The sequence below is a fragment of the Balearica regulorum genome, chromosome 4 (assembly GCF_011004875.1).
Source record: "Balearica regulorum gibbericeps isolate bBalReg1 chromosome 4, bBalReg1.pri, whole genome shotgun sequence".
Lineage (NCBI taxonomy): Eukaryota > Metazoa > Chordata > Aves > Gruiformes > Gruidae > Balearica > Balearica regulorum.
In genome coordinates, this window is record NC_046187.1 from 79791595 (window position 1) to 79811380 (window position 19786).

Sequence of the window (19786 nt, forward strand, 5' to 3'; positions counted from 1 at the left end):
AGGCTGAAAGGACTCAAGAGCCAAAGCAATGCTCATCACTGCCTGCAAGATGGGCAAGATGACAGACAACGCACAGGGACGATGGGAAGGAGCACATCACGCTTCTTTCTGCACCCACCCCATCATCCCACACTCCCCACAGCATTCCATCATAGGACTGCTCCTGGTTTGTTCTTTTGCTTTGACCTTTCTGTGATCCATCATGTTCCCACGAAAGTTTATTATTAGAGCTTGCACTCACCTAACCTAGTCGAACAAACAGCTCCTAGCAGAAGGGACACCCTTCCCAAATCAAGCCAAACCTAAAATGTTTGTGTTTCATTTGCTTTGCAGCAGCGATTTTAATCTGCAGCACAGATGAAGCAAGTGCAGTCATCCCTTCCCTGCTTCCCTCTCCCATTTTAGGGAGGTGAATTTAGGGATTCTACTTATTTTTCCAGTTTTGCAGCCAGAGAGAGAGGAAAGTTGTAGGCCTTTGCTTTGAGAAGAGAAATCTCGTATCAGCCCCACTCTGTCATGACCATGTCCCACTGCTAGGGAGCAGATCCTTGGGCAGGGGGCACAACACGGCCTTTTAGCAGGTTTGTTTTAAGGGGAAAAAAGGCACAATTCACAGAGCTTTTTAACGCCAATTCCTGAAGAAACAAAGCTGCAGGCACTGCAGCGAATCATAGGATCATGGCGTGGTTTGGGTTGGAAGGGACCTTTAAAGGTCACCTAGTCCAAACCCCCTGCAATGGACAGGGACATCTTCAACTAGATCAGGTTGCTCAGAGCCCCGTCCAACCTAACCTTGAATGTTTCCAGGGATGGGGCATCTACCACCTCTCTGGGCAACCTGCTCCAGTGTTTCACCACCCTTTCATAAAAATTTTTTTCCTTAAAGAAAGGGAGTGGTTTGTAGTTTTGCCACTCTCCATTAACACCTGAGCTCATGGCCAACCTGAACTGGGTCTGAAGGAAGGGCTCAGGGCTCACATAGCTAAGCCATTTCTGCAGAGGAAAGAGATCTGAGCCGTGCCCACCACTGTGGATGCATCACTAAGCATCATAAAGCTGAAGCCAGCTACCCTTGCATCTCTGCCCCAGGATGGACCGGCAGCTGAGAGGTGTGGGAAGACGCGAAGACTCTTCCCTGCAAGCAGGATGGCTGCTGCCTCCTCTTCCTGCTGTACTCAGGAGTGGCAAGCAATTTCTTCATTTTCTTCCTAAAATTTAAAGCAGAAATCTTGTGTTCTCTCTGAGGCAACTTTTAATAGCATCTGTAGTCACTAGCGCACATGAAGATGTGTGTTAGGTACATGCACGTCATCCTGGTGGTAGGTTCAGGATGGAATACACTGAAGAGGGGCAGGTCACCTCTGACAGCACAAGGCGTATAAGAGGCACCGTAATTTGTAATTTTGTCTCTGTGGTGTTCTTCGTGCCAACAAAGGGAGAAGGGATGTGTCTGCTGGTACAGGATGAACTTCAGCCCTTATCTCAAGAGGTTCCACAGGGAAATACAACAAAAATCTCTATTGTTGCACAGGAAACACATCTTTCAACAGTCTTCAGCATCAAAACTGCCTCTGGGACCTTCCCCGTCTGCTGGTGACATCTCTTCTGACCTTGAGCAAAGCGCTTCCTCTCCATTTCCCCACGACGTGGTGAAGCCTGCAAATAACCTCAGAGCATCGGGAGGGCAGCGATCCCCAACCCAGCACCACAGCCAGGAGGGTGCGAGAAGCCTCCACATCCTACGCTGGGATTTAGGAAAGAGGAGACCAATGTAGAGAGTGGGCACATGAGGCTAGGACCTGCTTTCCTTCCTGTACTCGTACAGTCCAAGCTCCAACAGCAGGACACCGAGCACATCCTGCATGTTTGCAACGCTTTGACGTCAGAGACAACCTAGACAAACCCACCCACCTTCTGATTTGATGCACACAAGCCACCTTAGATATTCTGTATCTCTCTCCGGATGATCCTGCGACCCATCCTTACCTAACATCCCCTATATCCTCCCCTCTTTGCCAGTTCCTCAGTTATTCTTTCTCCAGGGCTTCACAAAGCAAGCAGAGGCGCAAGGAAAGACCACGGACAAAACCAGCTCTTGGGCGGACAAGATAAAGAGTTAAAGCAAGCAGAGCAAAAGCGTTGGAAGAAAAACGGTTATGTAATAAATCAGATATTAGAAGGCAGGAAGGTGCGCTATATAGAGGAATCAAAGTCCGGAACAGGATGTATATAAAGCAAATATTGAACCAACTTTGATAACACAGAAAAATAGAAGATTTTTGGTGGGGTTAACTGAAGGCTCAATTTTAACTATTATAAATTTCCTGTTTTACTCGTGTCGGGCGGTTTTACAGTGATCTATACAATACATTGTGTGCCTAATGATTTCCTAGCCATGAATGGGTCACTCAGATTTTACTTTCCATGCTTTTTTTTTTTTTTCTGTCCTGGAGCAATAAAGCTATTGAAATCCTCCGGGCCTTGCCCATTGGGTGTTTTCTTTCCTACCAAGACATCAAACTACCCTGAAGGTTTATTTTAAGCAAATTCAATAGGAGGGATCACACAAGCACCTTGTTGAAAGTGTACAATGGGAACCAAACCCAGGGCTATTCAATTAACAAGTGTGCCATTTTCATGCAATTCCTGTTGTGAATTCATTACTTTAATTAGGACAGCAATTTATGAAGCTAACAAGGCACCATTTGTCTGTGGACACGTAGGCGAAGAAATTCCAGATCAATTCACATTGGAAGGCAGAGGAGATCATGAAAAGCTAAGCAGAACTGGAAACCTCTGCAGCTACTACCAGACTCTCCAAAGTGAGATAATTGAGAGTGAGGAATGGGGCTAAAAACCCCTGACTCAAGGGATATGCTCGGATTTATCTAGAAAACTTAGCTCATCTCTCCTAGGAAATGAAACATGTACAGTAGGCATCCCCATTATGTATTGCTTTTCAAAGCATTTGAAGCTTCACGTTAGTTGAGGGTTTTGCTGTTGCTAGTAAGGGAGCACAATGTTCTGCCATTCGAGACCTTCCTCCCAGCATCTAATCTGCATTTTCCCTTGGCCGTTGCATGTCCCCTTGGCTGTCAGGCCAGAGCAAGGCTCATTTTTAGCATCTCCAGATGAGACAGGAGCTCCATCCACCCTGGTCACTCTTGCTTAGACATTTTTGGAGTATTTATTTTCTGAGCACAAGCAACCTGAAAAGCACAGGCTACGCCAGTGATCCACGAGTGTCTAGGTCATCCCGTACCACACTGGAAACACTGGCACCGTTCATATCCCAGAACCTATTTGCATTTTTCAGAGATGCTTTTGCGCCGGCCTCACATTCAGCTTTTCTTCCTAGGTCCTTTGAGGGATATGAGCTCAAATCCCTTTATCAATATTTTCATTATTTGATGTTCAGTGGTAGCCCTAGGTCCTCCACTTAATTCCCTACCATTTCTTGACCCTCCTCTATCAAAGTCCTCTCTACTTTACATCCTTGATGAATTTATTGTACCCATGTTACTCTTGTAACTAAGATAATTTTCATAAAAGTATTCACATGATGAGCTCTACCATGGAAGCTTCCCTCAGCCCAATTCTCCTTGCAACACTGACCACTCACACCAAACTTTCAGCCAATTCCTGACTGACCTTGTGATTCTTCCACCAACCCCCTGGTCTCCAAATTAACAGCTTCCCATTTTGAAAACATACCAAATATATTGCCCAAGCCCAGGTAGATGAGATCTTCCACATTTCCTTTGGCTAGAAAAGGAGTTATCGAAGGAGAAACTCAAATTCATAGGGAACAGTCTGACAAACCAGCCAACCTCATGAGGTCCTTCCCAACCGAGATTTTGCAGCTCCTACAACACCCTTCCACCTGTGCCTGTAGGCAGTAAGAAGTTATTTTGGATTAAAAAAAACCCAAAGTGAAACAAAACTAAATTTTAAATTTTTAAAGGCAGAAAAGATCTTGAGTGTCATCATGTTACATTCCCTGTGTCAGCACTAAGGAGGAGGCATAAGACACATTACGTAAACAAACATCCCTCAGCTGACCAAATTCGGAAGCAGTTGGTTCCAAAGTTGGAACCTGGGGCTCAGCTTCCACCATCCAGGCCGTGGGTTAGGCAACCCAAGATCCATCTTAGCTCTGCCTGCAGATCCCATCAGATGAGGTGACCCATCTGGAAGGAAAATGAAAGGACAGAGGTGGAAGCAGGGAGATGCACAGCTATGGCTTGAGATTCTCCTTTGACGGGAAGGGGAGGAAAGACGGGGAGTGCTCAAGATGAGGGGGACTGGAACAAGGACTTGGGGAGGAATGGGAGCCATACCTTTGAAACAAAATGGCAGTGTGAGAAAGTAAATGTATATATTAGCTGGAAAGCTTGATTCTGCAGATAAAATGATCACACTTATGTACCCTCCTGCTCAAAGCTTTTACCCGCTCTTTACTTTTGCTACGGCCCAAACGTAAGGATATTTCCTCTGATCCTGTAACACAACTACAGAATAGATGTTTCCCAAATTGAATCAGGAATTTCCTCCCCCCCCCCAAAAAAAAAGAAAAATTGCATCTTACATCTTTCTTGTAAGATTTGTTGATGTAACTTCATACTGTCACAGACACCTTAAATCCCTCTGGGTTGCAGAAGCGGTGTTAGTAAGCGGTCACAAAATTTCCTGTAAAAGCACTTCTTTGCAAAGAACATCTCTTAAAATCCTAGTAAGATGATGACTTTCACACTTTAATAATCAACTAGCAACCAATCTCAGGTTAAATCTTGAAAATCCAAAGTGAACAGAACATGCAGAAACCAGGGCACAAAGGCAGTGAGCAGCGTTACGCACCAGAGAAAAAGAGCAAAATTCTCCCTTAAAAGATAATCCAGGCAGGCTTAAAAAAAAAAAAAAAGGGTAATAAAGAAGTCACTTTTCTTTCATTGACCTTCAGTAACTTAGCTGTATTTGAAGACCACCTTAAGAATAACCACATGGCAAGACACGAATAAAGCCATGAGCCAAGACACCAGATTTCTCTACTCAAGCACCTGAGGGATGATGGAAACCCTCCTAGTGCCTTGGCCAGCACTAAGATCAAGCCCAAAGGTGTGTTTTGAGAACATGTGCCCACACGTGAGTAGCAACAGGACCCGAAGCTCTTGGCAAAGCTGACACGTGAATGATTTTGTGGGGTCTGTGTCCAACAGTGAAGCAGTAACTGGCTGCTTCTCTCAGACAATCACTACAGAACGATGTGGAAGTTGTTTAGTGTTGTGTTGCCAGCGCATTACACAAAGTCAAAGGAAACTGCATGCACTCACAGGTTCACAAGTTGGTAGGGGTTGGAAGAGACCTCTGGAGATCATCTAGTCCAACCCCCTGCTAGAGCAGGATCACCTAAAGCAGGTTACACGGGATGGCATCCAAATGGGTTTTGAATCTCTCCAGAGAAGGAGACTCCACAACCTCTCTGAGCAGCCTGTCCCAGGGCTCGGCCACCCTCAGAGGGAAGAAGTTCTTCATCACATTGAGATGGAACTTCCCATGTTCCAGTTTGTACCCATTGCCCCTTGTCCTGTCACTGGGCACCACTGAAAAGAGTCTGGCCCCGTTCTCTAGACTTTTATAAATATTGATCAGATCCCCTCTCAGTCTTCTCCAGGCTAAGAAGGCCCAGCTCTCTCAGCCTTTCCTCATACGAGAGATGCTCCAGTCCCCTCATCATCCTCGTAGCCCTCGGCTGGCCTCTCTCCAGTAGTTCCCTGTTTTTCTTGAGCTGGGGAGCCCAGAACTGGACACAATATTCCAGACGTGATCTCACCAGGGCAGGGTAGAGGGAGAGGAGAACCTCCCTCGACCTGCTGGCCACGCTCTCCTCTATGCCCCCCAGGACACCATTGGCCTCCTTGGCCACGAGGGCACACTGCTGGTCATGGAGAGCTTGTTGTCCACCAGGACTCCCAGGTCCTCCTCCACAGAGCTGCTTCCCAGCAGGTCAACCCCTAACCTGTACTGGTGCGTGGTGTTGTTCCTCCCTAGGTGCCTGACCCTACGTTTGCCCTTGTTGAATTTCATCTGGTTCCTCTCCGCCCATCTCTGTCCCGTCCAAGTCTTGTAACCTTCTGGTGTACCAGCTGCTCCTCCCAGTTTTGTATTGTCAAACTACTCAGCAATTGAAAAGCAGTGGTTGCAGCCAAAGCGCATTTCCAAGTGGAAGATGCTTTCCAAAACTAGCTGCATAGCAAGGGAAAATTCCTGGATTTCAGTCAAAAGTCTGTATCAGAAGCTGCTATTTCTTGTGCTCATACCTGGAGTATGCAAAACAGGCTGAATTTAACATGCTGTTTTTACATAAACAGTTCATAAAAACCCATCAAGTGCAAAAAAAAAAAAAAAAAGCACTGTCAAACTGAGACAGAAATAATTTGCAGATCCAGTTTAATCAGCAAACTGCTCTGACTCACGCACAGCCTCCCTCTTGGTGACCGAAGCAGAAAAAGGAGGCTAAGGTGGGATTGCCCTCTCGATGGCAGCCTGGTTTTAGACCAACAGAAGCTGATCTTGAAACTGCGTCCTCAGTTAATATGACTACAAGGAGTAGGATTTACCTCCTGCATTTGTGTATATGCAACTATGAACTTACACTTACATAGTCATTGAAGGGCAGAGGTGGTGGGCGGGAAGCCGATTAAGGTCCTTCGTCCTACAACCGGTTTTAAGTTTTACCCAATTAGAAGCCCATGCAAGAAGGTCTAAACCTAAAATAGCAGCTTAAAAAACCCCAAACCACCAGTTTCCTTAAATCTTATACATTTTCTTTGAATATAAACTTGTCACCTTTCTGCTAGTTTAGAAAACTAACAAATTTTAAAAGAAGAAAACTGCTCAATGCCTAAAAATTCAAGTCTAGGAAATACTAAGTTTATTAAAGAAGCCAAAGACAGGCAACAGATGGATACTGTTTATTGGTTCTTTCCATCGCATCTGAGTTACAGGTGTAAAAGTCACACAAACTGCAGGTATAAACATGTAAAACAATACAAAAATAAATGGAAAGGTAATTTTATATTTACTGAATCAAATTGTGTAATAAATACAATAGGCAAAAAGCTTCAATCACACAATTCAGTTTAACTGAAGTTACAGTAGTGTTTGTAAATACAAGTTTTTAACTTAAAGTTGCAAATATTAAAGCATTGAGAACTAGTATAAAAGTGAATTTTGGCACATTGTAAAGTGAGAAGTGTTACATTAGTATCTGACCGTTGTGTAAAAATGAAGTGATTTCTCACTAGCTTTCTGAGGTACATTTTAAGCAATCTAAAATTAGATCAACAACGCGGTTCTAACAACTCACAGTTCACAATTCACTATACTAGTTACAATTTTTCCCTTTTAAGAATACCAAAGTATTCCAGAGCTTAAATCTGTGCAAATTCAGAAAAAGTTTCAATTAAAAAATAATCATAAAAACCACTTATTAGGGAACTCTTACATGCAACTTAAATCCTCCCTGCAATCAGTTTTGTTAATTGCAAAGTGTAAAAGTGGACTAATACCAAATTGCACAGCTTAATATAAAATACTCCGAGATTGCAGCGCAGTTCAAGTTGCAAACGTTCCTCTCCTAAGTTTATCACATTTTTCTCCCTATAACTTCAGTAACTTCTGATCACACTCATTCTCGGTGAGGGAAAAAAAAAAAAAACCACCACCACAAGCTGCTAACATGAAGGTCAGCAAAGCACGTAAACCCCTTGAGGACTCTCAGCACTTCACGATATCAGAAATGCCTGGACACAAAGTCACTGTTACCAATTTTTTAAAATACAGGAAAAGATAAAGGAACAGTGTAATGGCACTTTTTCTGTATCCAAACATCGGTGGTTTAGAAATGGTGCTTTTTTTTTTTTTAGTTTTACAGTAGCTAAAAAAATTTTCAAAACTAGATCCTTAGAATCATCTCAATCCTCACCTCGACTTCAAAAGAGTGAGGAAATCAGATTGCCCTACGGATGGGGTTTGATTCAGTATAAACATCTCTGACCAGAGTACAAAAGTTAACGCTCTTCTCCTAAAAAAAAAGTGCTGCTGATTGTTAGAAGTAACTCCAAAATAATCAGCAACTGCTATGAAACTATCAGCAGCATCAGGCATTTACACATTTTAGTCCTCAAAGAGTTTTCTTTTAAACAGTTTAACCATTTGTGCTAATATTCTTCACTAGGTTAATTTTAAGTCCTTTCACCAAAACCGTTTTTCCTTTAAAAAAAAGAGGGTGCAAGCAATACAACCCACGACATCCATTTATTTTATGCTCCATGAATAAATGGTGTCATCTGCAAGGCACTACTACGTTTAAAGGATACTATTATCACAGTTTCACTATTTCAGTATTTTTTTCTGTTTTAAAGTCACAGTTAAAAATTAAAAAAAAAGTAATAAATTGAGGTAATCAAATTATTTCAATACCAAAATACAGTAATTGAAATAGTACCAGTATGGTGAAAGGTCTTCATAATACACAGCTATTACCATATAGCATGCAGTACAGTATATAAGTATACTAGGCCTTTGTTCTGAGCTCTTCTGCTTCAGTTTTTAAGGAACAGCTCAATTTGCACCGTAGCACGCCAATTTTCAATACTTATTTCCTTTTCGTTCACAGGGCATCTCACTTGTACTTACAACTCGCTACGCCAACCCCAGATGAATTAACCCTGTCGACATTTGTTTTCGAGAGCTGCACAAATTGGAGTTCTTAAAAAGAGTTCAGCAGAGCAAAATAAGCTACAGTATCTTCATCTATCCTTCCATCAATTGCACTTAAACCTACTGTTATTGACTTACAACTTGAGACAAAGCATCAACGACGTGCCTGTCATCTCAGGCATTGGTATTTCTTCTGACGTTACATAGTCATACCACTAATCTAGAAATATGGCTTTGCAGATTAGATAACTTGTACTGAAAAGGAGCACACCGGGTTTACACTAAGTTTATTGGCAAAGATCTATAATTTGTTAAGAATTTTCTAATGCCCCTTTTTATTGCAGTGTTACAACCAGAATTTTGTACTCTAATAATTCTGGTCTGATAAATAGTTTCATGCAACCAACTGTACTTAGTTTGTAAACACCCGCTAGCCCCCCAAACGCACTGCTAGCTACGTTTACTCTACCAGGCACTACAGTATATTAAGACTAAAGTATAGCCATGCATAGATAAACTCACGAGCCTTATCATGATGCTCTATACCTGTAACACGGGTTACCCCAGAAAGCCTAGAAACACAAACTAATTGCTGGCTTTTATTGTACTTTAACAGGATACAAGTCGTTTATAAAGTCTCGTGGTGTGCAAAAAAAAAAAAAAAAAAAAGAAAAAAAATTTAAAATTCAGAGAGCTTTTTAAATCTAGTAGGAAAGCTAGTAATGAAACCTTATCAACATCTATATCCCAATCTGCAGCACCTGGAATTCCACCTCTGCGCCGTGTAATCACCACGGCACAGGCACCGAGCCAGCTAGTAGCAACGTGTACTGAAAGTCTACCTAAAAGGTGTTTCAGTTTTGGACCAGCTTATTGAAGTTTCAGCTATTTCAGATTCCAAAGGTAAAAAATATATTTCTTAAGTAAGGCATAAAACTATATGTAGCCTCAGGTTTGACGGCAGGAGTTCAATCTCATTTCCCTGCCACAGAAAGAGACATAAGTATTTTAAGTGTACTGTAAGAAATTATTCATTCAATTTCTTACTGCATTACCTACATCTGACCAAAAAGCAACGTTGCAGATGTATTAGAAGACTGAGCTGTTCCTAAGGCAAAGGAATATGGAAATGAAAAATTCCTCCTGGACTGTTTTCACTTGACTAAATTCTGAACACACAGCATGCTACAATAATCTGCTTATGTAAATAAGCTTCAATAATTAAGTTTAAGTAGCTGCTAGGGTACCTTCTAATCCTTCAGTCAGGGATCTATGAAGTTTCACTTAAAATTGTACTAAATTAAGTTAAAGAACAACTTGCCAGAATTCCTATTATGTAACTGTGAAGGTTTTGTTGCCAATACTTAACACCTGGTGTATCAGTTTAGTGAAACATTACAGCATGGAAATTCTTCTGAAAGCTTCATAGACAAGTTCTTTCATATTTCAAGTATATCTTTTGATATTTTTTACCTTTGGAAATAAGTCATTTTCATGAAAAGGAATTCTTTAGCTACAGAATCTCCCTCTTCTCTTTTAGTACTGAAATAAGAATCCTTCAGGGATATAAGCAACAGCAAGTTGCAGATTACTGCCATTCATGTCATATTTTCTAGAATACCAATAACAACACTGGGAAGAAAGCAAGACATCTCCACTTATCTCGTTTCACCCTGAAATGTATAAACGTCTTTTCTATAGAAAAGTCAAAATTTCAACTGCAGATTCAAACTGTGCAGAGGTTATGAGATATGCTGTCCCCTCAGAAAAAAGTAGATGCCTATGTGTTCCCCCATTTCTCGCTTTGGGAACACCCCAACAGCTGTGGGATTAGGTACTCTTCCGAGTTTTTTAAATATTCCCCAATTTCTCGCTTTGGGAACACCCCAACAGCCATGGGATTAGGTACTCTTCTGAGTTTTTCAGGTGTTCCCCCATTTCTCGCTTTGGGAACACCCCAACAGCTGTGGGATTAGGTACTCTTCCGAGTTTTTTAAATATTCCCCAATTTCTCGCTTTGGGAACACCCCAACAGCTGTGGGATTAGGTACTCTTCTGAGTTTTTCAGGTGTTCCCCCATTTCTCGCTTTGGGAACACCCCAACAGCTGTGGGATTAGGTACTCTTCCGAGTCTTTGAAACGTTCCCCCATTTCTCGCTTTAGGAACGTCCCCCAATCCCACATACTGAAGTATATCACTGCTCATCAATGCTCCTGTGCAACGAATTTCAAGGGACATCCAGAGATTAAAGTGGTTTGACTATCTGCACAACAGACCAATTCCATGATCACATTCTGACCTGCTAAGAAATATAGTTTTGCTTCTTTTCTTCTTCTTTTAAATAAGTTTCCACTACTAGTCAGAGATTCCAGGTGATGCTTTTTACAGTCTGGAATTAAGGTGAAGTGGAAGCAAACCTGACAGTACAAACAGCTAAGCAGTTACCTTATTAAAATGCCAACCTTACAGGAATGATCTCTTAGTTTTAAAAAAGTGCTGAAAACTGACATTTCACTTAATTTTCTAGTAAACCAGCAAGGACAACAGCATTTTTGGTTACTGACAGTAGGTGGGGTTCAGAAATGCACAGAACGCATGTGCTTATGTCTTCTGCTCAAAGAGATCATGATACTCTTGTTCTTCTAGTTCTCTGTTGTACTTCTCTATTTCCCTGTTGGCTTCTTCCAAGTAATCGTTCATGAATTGGTCCATTACTGATTTTGAAAAACTAAGGAAAAACATTTGTGCTAATAGTGTTCATTAGAGAAGAGCATACATGGTTGAAGGATGTGCCAGTTCAGGGACACTTACAGAAAGCAGAAATTCAATATACTATCTTCTGGCAGCCCCGCAGTCAGACCTAACCACAGCTACTCTGTAGTAGTGGGGAATAAAGGAGTTGCACAATAGCCATTTCCCAATCACGAGGAAAAATATAAGAACAGCAAAACTACAGCAGGTTTGCAGATGTTTACAGCTATTTTGGTTAAGTCTAAAGAACTCTGCCCAAAATTCAAATCACCCAGAAGCGGTTAACCAGTGCCTGTATCTTTTCGAGCCCAACACCAAGATGGTGGTGACCTGAAGGTCCAGTGAATACTGAAGTCCAAGTTTGCTGTTAGGCTATTTCCTGCCACTATACCCTAACTAGGAGCTTACCCTGCAGACAGAAGTCTGCTGGTTTCAAATGTTAAAGTTGTCCCATCGGGCATAGAAAATAACTCTTTGTTCTTATTCCAAAACAGAATCACAGACCCACTTGGGTTTTTGTAAAGTCTGTCAAAGTTAAAGTAAAAAGTAAACTAGGAATATAAAACCAAATTTAAAATTTCGGTAGTAAAACAAAGACAAAAAGCAATAGAAAGTTATGAAAACAAGAAGAACAAGAATACACTGGAACATCAGTATTACTCTGGCGGTTCTTGCCAAAGACAAAAATACGATCAGGTTTAAATTAAAAAATAAAAATAATTTCTGGAAAGAAATCCAGAGGACCTGGATTTGTAGTCCATGTTCTATAACTGATATCAAACAAGACCAGCCAGGACAGTACATTTACAAATCTGTATATGCCACAATTTGGTAAGTAAATCATATTGCTTGCTAAGCTGAAGTAGTTTTAAAATAAGGTTTTACTTGCTTAAGGGAATTTAAAAAGCAATTACAAAAAAATATACCTCCACACCTAATTCTGGACACCTTGTACATATTACTATGTTGCATCCAATACATTTTTTTTCTCATACAGAGTTACAAAATGAGAGCAATCATTTAACATCAGCTTCACCACAAAGATATGCGGCAGAAAAAAGGACACTGTAATAAAGTCTGAAACACCCCTGATTGTTCTTACTTGAGTGTGTGCACGCACATGCATGCACACAAAATTATATTCATTTGGAAGTTTTATCAGTCATGACCAGGCATTAAGCAATATTACAGCGCTACTTGGTTTGCAAAATATTTCTCTGACAAGCTGTGGTCCATAAATTACTCTCTGCGTGAGCTCATGTACAGTTTGGGGATTGTTTTGTTGGTTCTATTCTGCTTCTTAGATCATATCTCTGAAAAAAGTGTTTTAACAGTAAGCTTTCAATGGCAAGTAGCCATGCACAGATTTAAGGAACGAAACTTTTCACTTCATATTACTACCTGCAAATCAAACTGGTTCTTCACCGTATCATCTCCTCTGACAGTCTACGTTTCAGATGTGCATAGCCTGTTGCCTGCCTAAAACCTTCACCAAAAAAATCCACATTTTAAAGGATACATGGATGGTAATCCATTTTGTCACCAAAAAAATTCACAAATTGAGTCCCGTTGTAAAAATAACCAGCTGGAAGTGGATCCAAGTGGCGTTTCACCTACATTAAGAAAGAATATATCATACATTAAGCATTTAAAACTCAAAACTGCTTAGAGACAGTCCTAACAGATAAAAAGAAAAATTCTTTCTCCTGAACTTAGCAGCCAGGAACGTATGGCTCCTGGCTACGAAGGAGCACTCTGAGAGGACAGCACGATCCTACGACATCCACGTAGACTAGTGGAGTTAGTTATGGCAACACTAGTTGGGCAATAACTAGCCCAACTCCAGAGAGAGCACTTACAACCTCAAGGTAGTCGATGAGGGCAGGATTAGGCATTTGGGATCCCAATTTGCAAGTGGCAACCTGCACACCACAGACCAGGGAGAAAAGGTGGGGAAAGACCATTACAGTAACTAAAAGTGTGTGCTTGTTCAATACCACACACCTCCCCCTGCGTTTCTGAAGCCCTGAGTTAACACCAAGAGTTATCTCACAAATCCCTCCTGGACAGCCTCAGTTATGTTTCGGGTATATAAAAAGCCAGTAAGTGCCACAATAATTTAGTGCTCAGCACACTTGTTATGGCAAGTATGGGAGGTGCTTTATCATACAAATGGTTATTCTAAAAAATCAGCCAAAGGAAGGACTTGCTATTAATCACTTCTACTTACGTGAATGTTTTTTATTTCCTGAAGGGTTAGCATTCCTCTGGTTTTCAGGGCTTTCCTCTGAGGTTTCTGTATGAAGAATTAGACCCTAGTTATACACCTACTGAGTGACAATGTGATACTACAGTTTAGTTATGTTAAGAAAAACAAACAAGCCAAACCACAAAACAGAAAAGTTCCTTCTTGAAAATGTGGATAATGGTAGTGAAATCTATAATCACATGCCATCATGCCCAAGCCCAACACAGAAATACTCCTTTTAGAAGCATGTATTTTAAAAATTAATTTACAGACAGAATTATTCAATTGTATTAAGGCACTCGCAACAATGTTCTGTAAAGAAAAGTAAAAATTAAGTGATTTCACATAAGGCACTGATACAAATAACAAATTCTAAAAGTATTTTAAATAATACAATTTAAATACAGCTCTACTGCAAAAAAAAAAAAAAAGAAAATTGGCAGAGCAACAGGAAAAACAATCTAGTTTTAGTCTGAAAAGTTTTATAATTCATTTCTTTCATGCAGCATGCAGTAACGCTTAGAACAATCTGAAACCCTAAAAAGCCACGACTGACTAGTAAGACTGTACAAAGACTATTTGTAGTCTTGAACTGCTCAGAGGAAGCACTTCACACTTGACATAGCATTTAAGTTCCAAGTTTTCATAAAATTAAAATAGTATTCCACAGAGTGCTTTCTCACATGTCAAAAGCATTTGTCTCCATATGTTACCCATGTGATATGCACAGAGCATGAGATACCACCACACAAAATGTATACTTCCCTGAAGTAACACAACCTGCTAGGAGAATAGAGGTGAGAACCTGAAGATCCTTAGAAACAGCTCCAACAATGGACTGTAGGAAACTTCTTTCCCTTCCTACACAACTTTTTGGAGATACTATGCAAATTCTAATCCATGAAGAAGTAACCACAAGTATTTTTAACTAACAAACGTTCCAAAATGGGCATCATGAAAGAGCACAGTTGTACCTATAGGCTCAAGTTCCAACTAGAGTGCTAAAATATGCAACTTGTATGGTTGAACAGTTTCTGTCCAAGTATGTTTCTGAATCAAACCTCAAGACTCACTTCCTAAGACCTTGATATGCAGCCTGGTAAAAGTAATACCTGCTGGTATTATTGGTTATATAGCAGTGAACCATCTTGTCCTGCACTCCTGGCCAGGTCGGGCCAGTCACTGTGCAAAATTAGCAAGACACCACAGCTGCAAAACATGCCTTCTAGGCTTCTTATGATGTGCGTCTTCCCTGTTCCCTACGCCAACTTCTAATCCATAGGTATGTAGCCATGCAGAAATACGTGAAGTCTTATATAGCTGCGCACTTGACGAATTAAGCAAGACAGAATGAAAAAACTATACCCTCCATTTCAGTGGATTACTTCCAAGGAGGTTTAATTTAGTGAATCAAAACATGTTTTCAGCTTTGCAGTGTTCAGGTACTTCAAGAAGATTTATTCCATACTACACTTTAGCTTTTGGCAATCATGTCTCAGCTAAATCATCTTGTGTTTATTGTGGACGTACTCCATTTGCTCAAGCGTTCAAGAGCAGATCAATCCATGAATAAGCTGTAGCAGATATTAAAACAATACACAAGTTACAATACATATTTGAAAACTGTTAGTCCTCTGTCATAAATACATTTACACCCTGGAACGCTCATACCTTGGTAGAAGAGAAAAGAGATTAACAACAACAAAAAAAACCCAACCCACTCAAAAAAGTTTCATGAGACACTCTGATTCCTCCTGTTGTTAAGAAATGCCAAACAGATCACACTGAACAAAAGTAAACATGCCCACGAACCTGTTTTGCCGTTTCTCTGAGCCAGTCTTTTATATCCTCTTCCTTAAGGGAGCAGCCAACGAACACAAGGAAGCACTCCTGTTGACTGCTGCAATCTCTGCTATCACTTCTTGAATCAGGAGGAGTTGGCCCCTCCTGAACAGGCACAAGGCTTAGTGAATTAGATGATGTGTTGTGACAGACTTCAATCATTTTATCAGAATCTAACAAGGAGAAGACAGAAGAAAGAAACGTCCTGATAATTGCTAATCTAATTTAACATCAACACGTTGGTGTAGACAGAATACAGTACATTAAAAAGTTTCCAAACACATCAGTGCAGCGCAATCACAAGACAATGCATAAGCAGTAATTTGCCCTTACCTGAAAACTTAACTTTGCCCATGATGTGATAAATGTTTCCAGAAAAAGGACTTGGCTTGAGCAATGACTTAATCGCTGTTTGAAATAAAGACAAACAGATTATCTCACTTATTGTTCTTTTCCTTGGTGTAGCTTCTGGTCAGACCTATGCTACAGGTCTCTAATCCACATCCTAGTGCTTCAGGGGAAAAAGCTGCAGTGTCCCCAGGAGCCCCACTACATAACATTTCTCTATGTTCTCATTTCTTTGCTATGGGGTAGGTGGGAAATAACATGTGTTTGGCATAATGAACGCTTACAGTGTGTGTGGAAAGTAAAATGGTGCTCCTTAACACTGTTTTGCTAAGGAAAGAAGGAAAGGCATGATTATATATCTACTCTAGTAGCCTAACACAGAGTTGAGCCTATTTTCTACTAACTACAAAGAATTGTTTGGCATAAAAAGTAGAAGCTGATGGTTACTTATAAACTGTATTTCGACACTACTAAATAAAATTAAACATAAAATAAAAAGCAAACATATGAAGATAAGTGTCTCAGTCTCTAGAAACCAAAAATTAAATTAGATTTTCATTTGAACAAAATTATGGGTTAATTTTCCAGAGCAGACACTAAAGAAGACAATTTACTGTACTTTAAGGAAGGAAAGCTGATTTTTCAATTAAAAGTTTACTTCAGCAGTAATTAAATAACTGTGCTACGTCAGTGCCTTCCTTCCCCTCTATTCCTCAGTATGTCAAACTTGGATTTAAATCAAGTCAGTCAAAGTTCAGTTGTACCTTTACATTTGGTCACAAATCGCGTTTTTTCTAGAGGACGATTAAACCATACACAGATCTGAACCATTGGAGGGAAGACAGACCCAGCTCCATATTTACCTTCATACCTTAAGACAAAAAACAAACACATAGCTTCAACACACAGGAAATGCACATGCTTGTGCTTTTCATCTAACAGGCTTCTTAAAAAGAACATCTATTATTTCACCACAGGTAAGTCTCACTCATAGGAAGAAAAATACTAAGCTTTCTTCTCCAAGACATCCATGAAAATGTGGTATTAACGGTATTAGGTTGTTCAAAGAGCTCAAGACTTCTTTTGATGTTCTTCTTGCTGCATTTTTTTTCTTACATACTATTACATATTATTCTTGCATACTATCATCAATTAACAGCTGTCCAAAAGTTTTAAATACTTTCTTTTCCTGCTTCCTCTCTCTACCTTTGGCTTCACGCAAACCACGAGCAGCTCTGATGTCCCAAGCTTTGTGCCAGGTTACTTTAGAAGCTTTACTTGCATCCAATTTAGAACAAGAATTATGACTAAAAAGATATACACACAGAGAGGACTGGCAAGGTATGGTAAATAAATTGTGCTTCCAACACCATAAATGTAACTAGAAAACAGTCAGCCAGGAGTTATAATGGCTGACAGGTTTACATTTTCTGCCAAATAGGTGCAGCACAGATAACTGCAACAAGATGTGTAAAGAACCCTGAACCATGAAAAATATCCCTTAGTATTAAGTAGAAAGCTTGGTACCATGTATTACTGTGCCTTCAGTCTCTGCCAAGACTGTCAATAAGGTTGTTGGTTGTTATGAATAATTGTGCTGCTAATAGCCAGACTGACATAGCAAGTTCATTCCAGTAAGGCTGAATAGCTGTCAGAATGAAATTACTCTAGTCATTATTGACCTCACCCATCCCAATCCTTCCCAGCTTATTCCCAGAGGGTTTTTTTTCTATTCTTCTGAAAAGCAACAGTAATCTTGCCATTGATTTAAATGGTGTCCAGAAAGGATCCTTTTCCCCATAAAAGGACAGCAATCGTGTATCTACTAAGAATACTCATCAGCTCTCTTTTAAAAATGATTTACAAAGCTATTGCCTGTTCCAAATGAGTAGTCTTGAAAAAAATATAAATTAAGTTAGCGAGACTTTTGAATCTTCAAGTTAATTAGAAAAATAGTTTTAATATTTCTCAGTCTAGATACTTGCCAGCCAGGATACATTAAATATCGAGCTCTCATCATCTGAGGATTTGAAAAACTGCTTTCTGAGAGAATTAATTCAATATCCTCATTCCTATAAAGAGATAAAGATGAAGATTTTTATAAGTTCAATAAAATGGTCACTATCCGTATGCTACTTACATAAAACAGAATGCTAGTCATGGTAAAATTAAGAGTATTGTTCCCTTACTATGACAGTAATGGTAACATAAGTCATACTCTGCAAACAAAAGCATACATTTCCTAATCCCCATATTTATACGGCCATAAATGTAAAGGTAAGATGTCTTTTGCATGAGAAACAATTAAGAAGAATCTGCATCTCCTTTGTATAAGTTACCAGCGTAAAACAAGAGAATACAAGTTTCTAAGTGCATGTGTCCCACCTGCCAAAAGTGACGAGTACTGGACAGCGACTAACATTACCTAGTCACAACTCCATTTTCTGCCAAGATGAATGAAACAGCAGGATTTGCCGCTCGGATAAGGCTCTGCAGCTGCCTAAGGAGTGGATGCTTCTGCTCCGTAGCATGGCTTGTGAAAACTACGTTACTCACTAGTCCTGTGTAAGGAAATCAGAGGATAGTTTACAGAAGACAACAGTATGCAACAGTGAACAATAAACAATTAATATAACCACCCTTCTCAATTTTCCTTCCATCTCACTACATTAACATTCCTAAGGAAAAAATAAAACAAAACACACAAAAACAAACAAGCAAGGAGCCTTTCGTCTCTTGCCTGCCCAGCAAAAACCCAGAAGCCCATCTAACTTAACACACGAACAATGTGGAATAACCAAACGCAGAATTATCGTTAACTATTTATTCTGTAACTGCATTTAGAGGGCAGCCAGCTCAGAAGCCCATTCTGTCACAACCCGTAGACGCGCAGGAATGATACCTCCCGAAGGAGACAACCCTTTTCAGTCACTGCAATGACTCGAGGGGAAAGAGGCAGAATGTTGTAATCTGTGGGTTCGCATGATTCAGTGAAAACAATCTTACCAAAAAAAAAAAAAAAAAAAAAATTAAAAACACGAGCCTACCAGTACAGCTCCAGTCACTGAAGATGACTCGACTAATGAGGAAGGCCTGCTTTGCCAAAACAGCTATAACAGGTCAAGACATTTTTCTTTCAATTAGGCCATGTAATGGAAGTAATTTAGACTCCATTAATCAAAAGAATAAATTAATTAAAAGAATAAATTCATACAAGAATCAGTTTGAGAAGGACTAGTTTAATAAAAAATACTAACATTTAAAGCCTTTTGGCAAATTCAATGTGTAGAAAGATAGGCCAAACAGCTAAAAATCAGTATTTTGGATACTTCCAAAAGCAAGAGAAGGGCTTGGGTTGGGTTGTTTTGACTCTGTCTTTAAAGAAAGACCCCAAAATGGTATTCCAACAACAAGCCTGAACCCTCAAGGCATCAAAAAAGATAACAGAGAGAAATAATAGGATAACTACTTCTCCCGAGCCCAGATTCCCAAAAAGACTCAGCTGTGTCACCAGAAAAGCAATTCCTTTTTCAGACTTAAAATATCCCTTCACCTCGTACCTAGTGCCACTGATTTCACTCAAGAAGCAGTTACTCTTCTTAAGCAAAAACTTTCCAAGATTTGAAGACGACAACAGAGTCTTCGCGTTACCCCTGCTGTCTTGTCAGGTATGAGACAAGTTTCATGTTAAATGAGAACATACTGCTGCTACTGCAGACGCCTCTGAAGGCAATCAGAAATAACACACCGACCATCGCAGCCACCAAGTCTTGGGCACTGGAAGGGATTTCTTTAAGGAAAAAATGTGAGATGACATATCGCACTTATCATCCAACTTATTTCAGTGTTACAGGATCTCTGCTTTCCAATTATAT

The 19786-nt window shown here is 40.2% G+C and overlaps 1 protein-coding gene across 2 annotated transcripts in view; it reads right to left on the reverse strand.

The window, feature by feature from the left end:
* Positions 1-6955: 6955 nt before the first annotated feature.
* The window catches only part of DNAAF9 (dynein axonemal assembly factor 9), a 78546-nt gene continuing 65715 nt past the window's right edge, over positions 6956-19786 (reverse strand). For both annotated transcript variants that reach the window (XM_075752829.1, XM_075752830.1), the window contains 8 exons: positions 18337-18472; positions 17897-17983; positions 16676-16782; positions 15897-15971; positions 15534-15736; positions 13704-13769; positions 12993-13086; positions 6956-11436 (listed from right to left, as the gene is read on the reverse strand). In XM_075752829.1, coding sequence (XP_075608944.1) covers positions 11324-11436; positions 12993-13086; positions 13704-13769; positions 15534-15736; positions 15897-15971; positions 16676-16782; positions 17897-17983; positions 18337-18472 — 881 coding nt within the window. In that variant the 3' untranslated portion in view covers positions 6956-11323. The remainder of the gene's footprint in view (positions 11437-12992; positions 13087-13703; positions 13770-15533; positions 15737-15896; positions 15972-16675; positions 16783-17896; positions 17984-18336; positions 18473-19786) is intronic.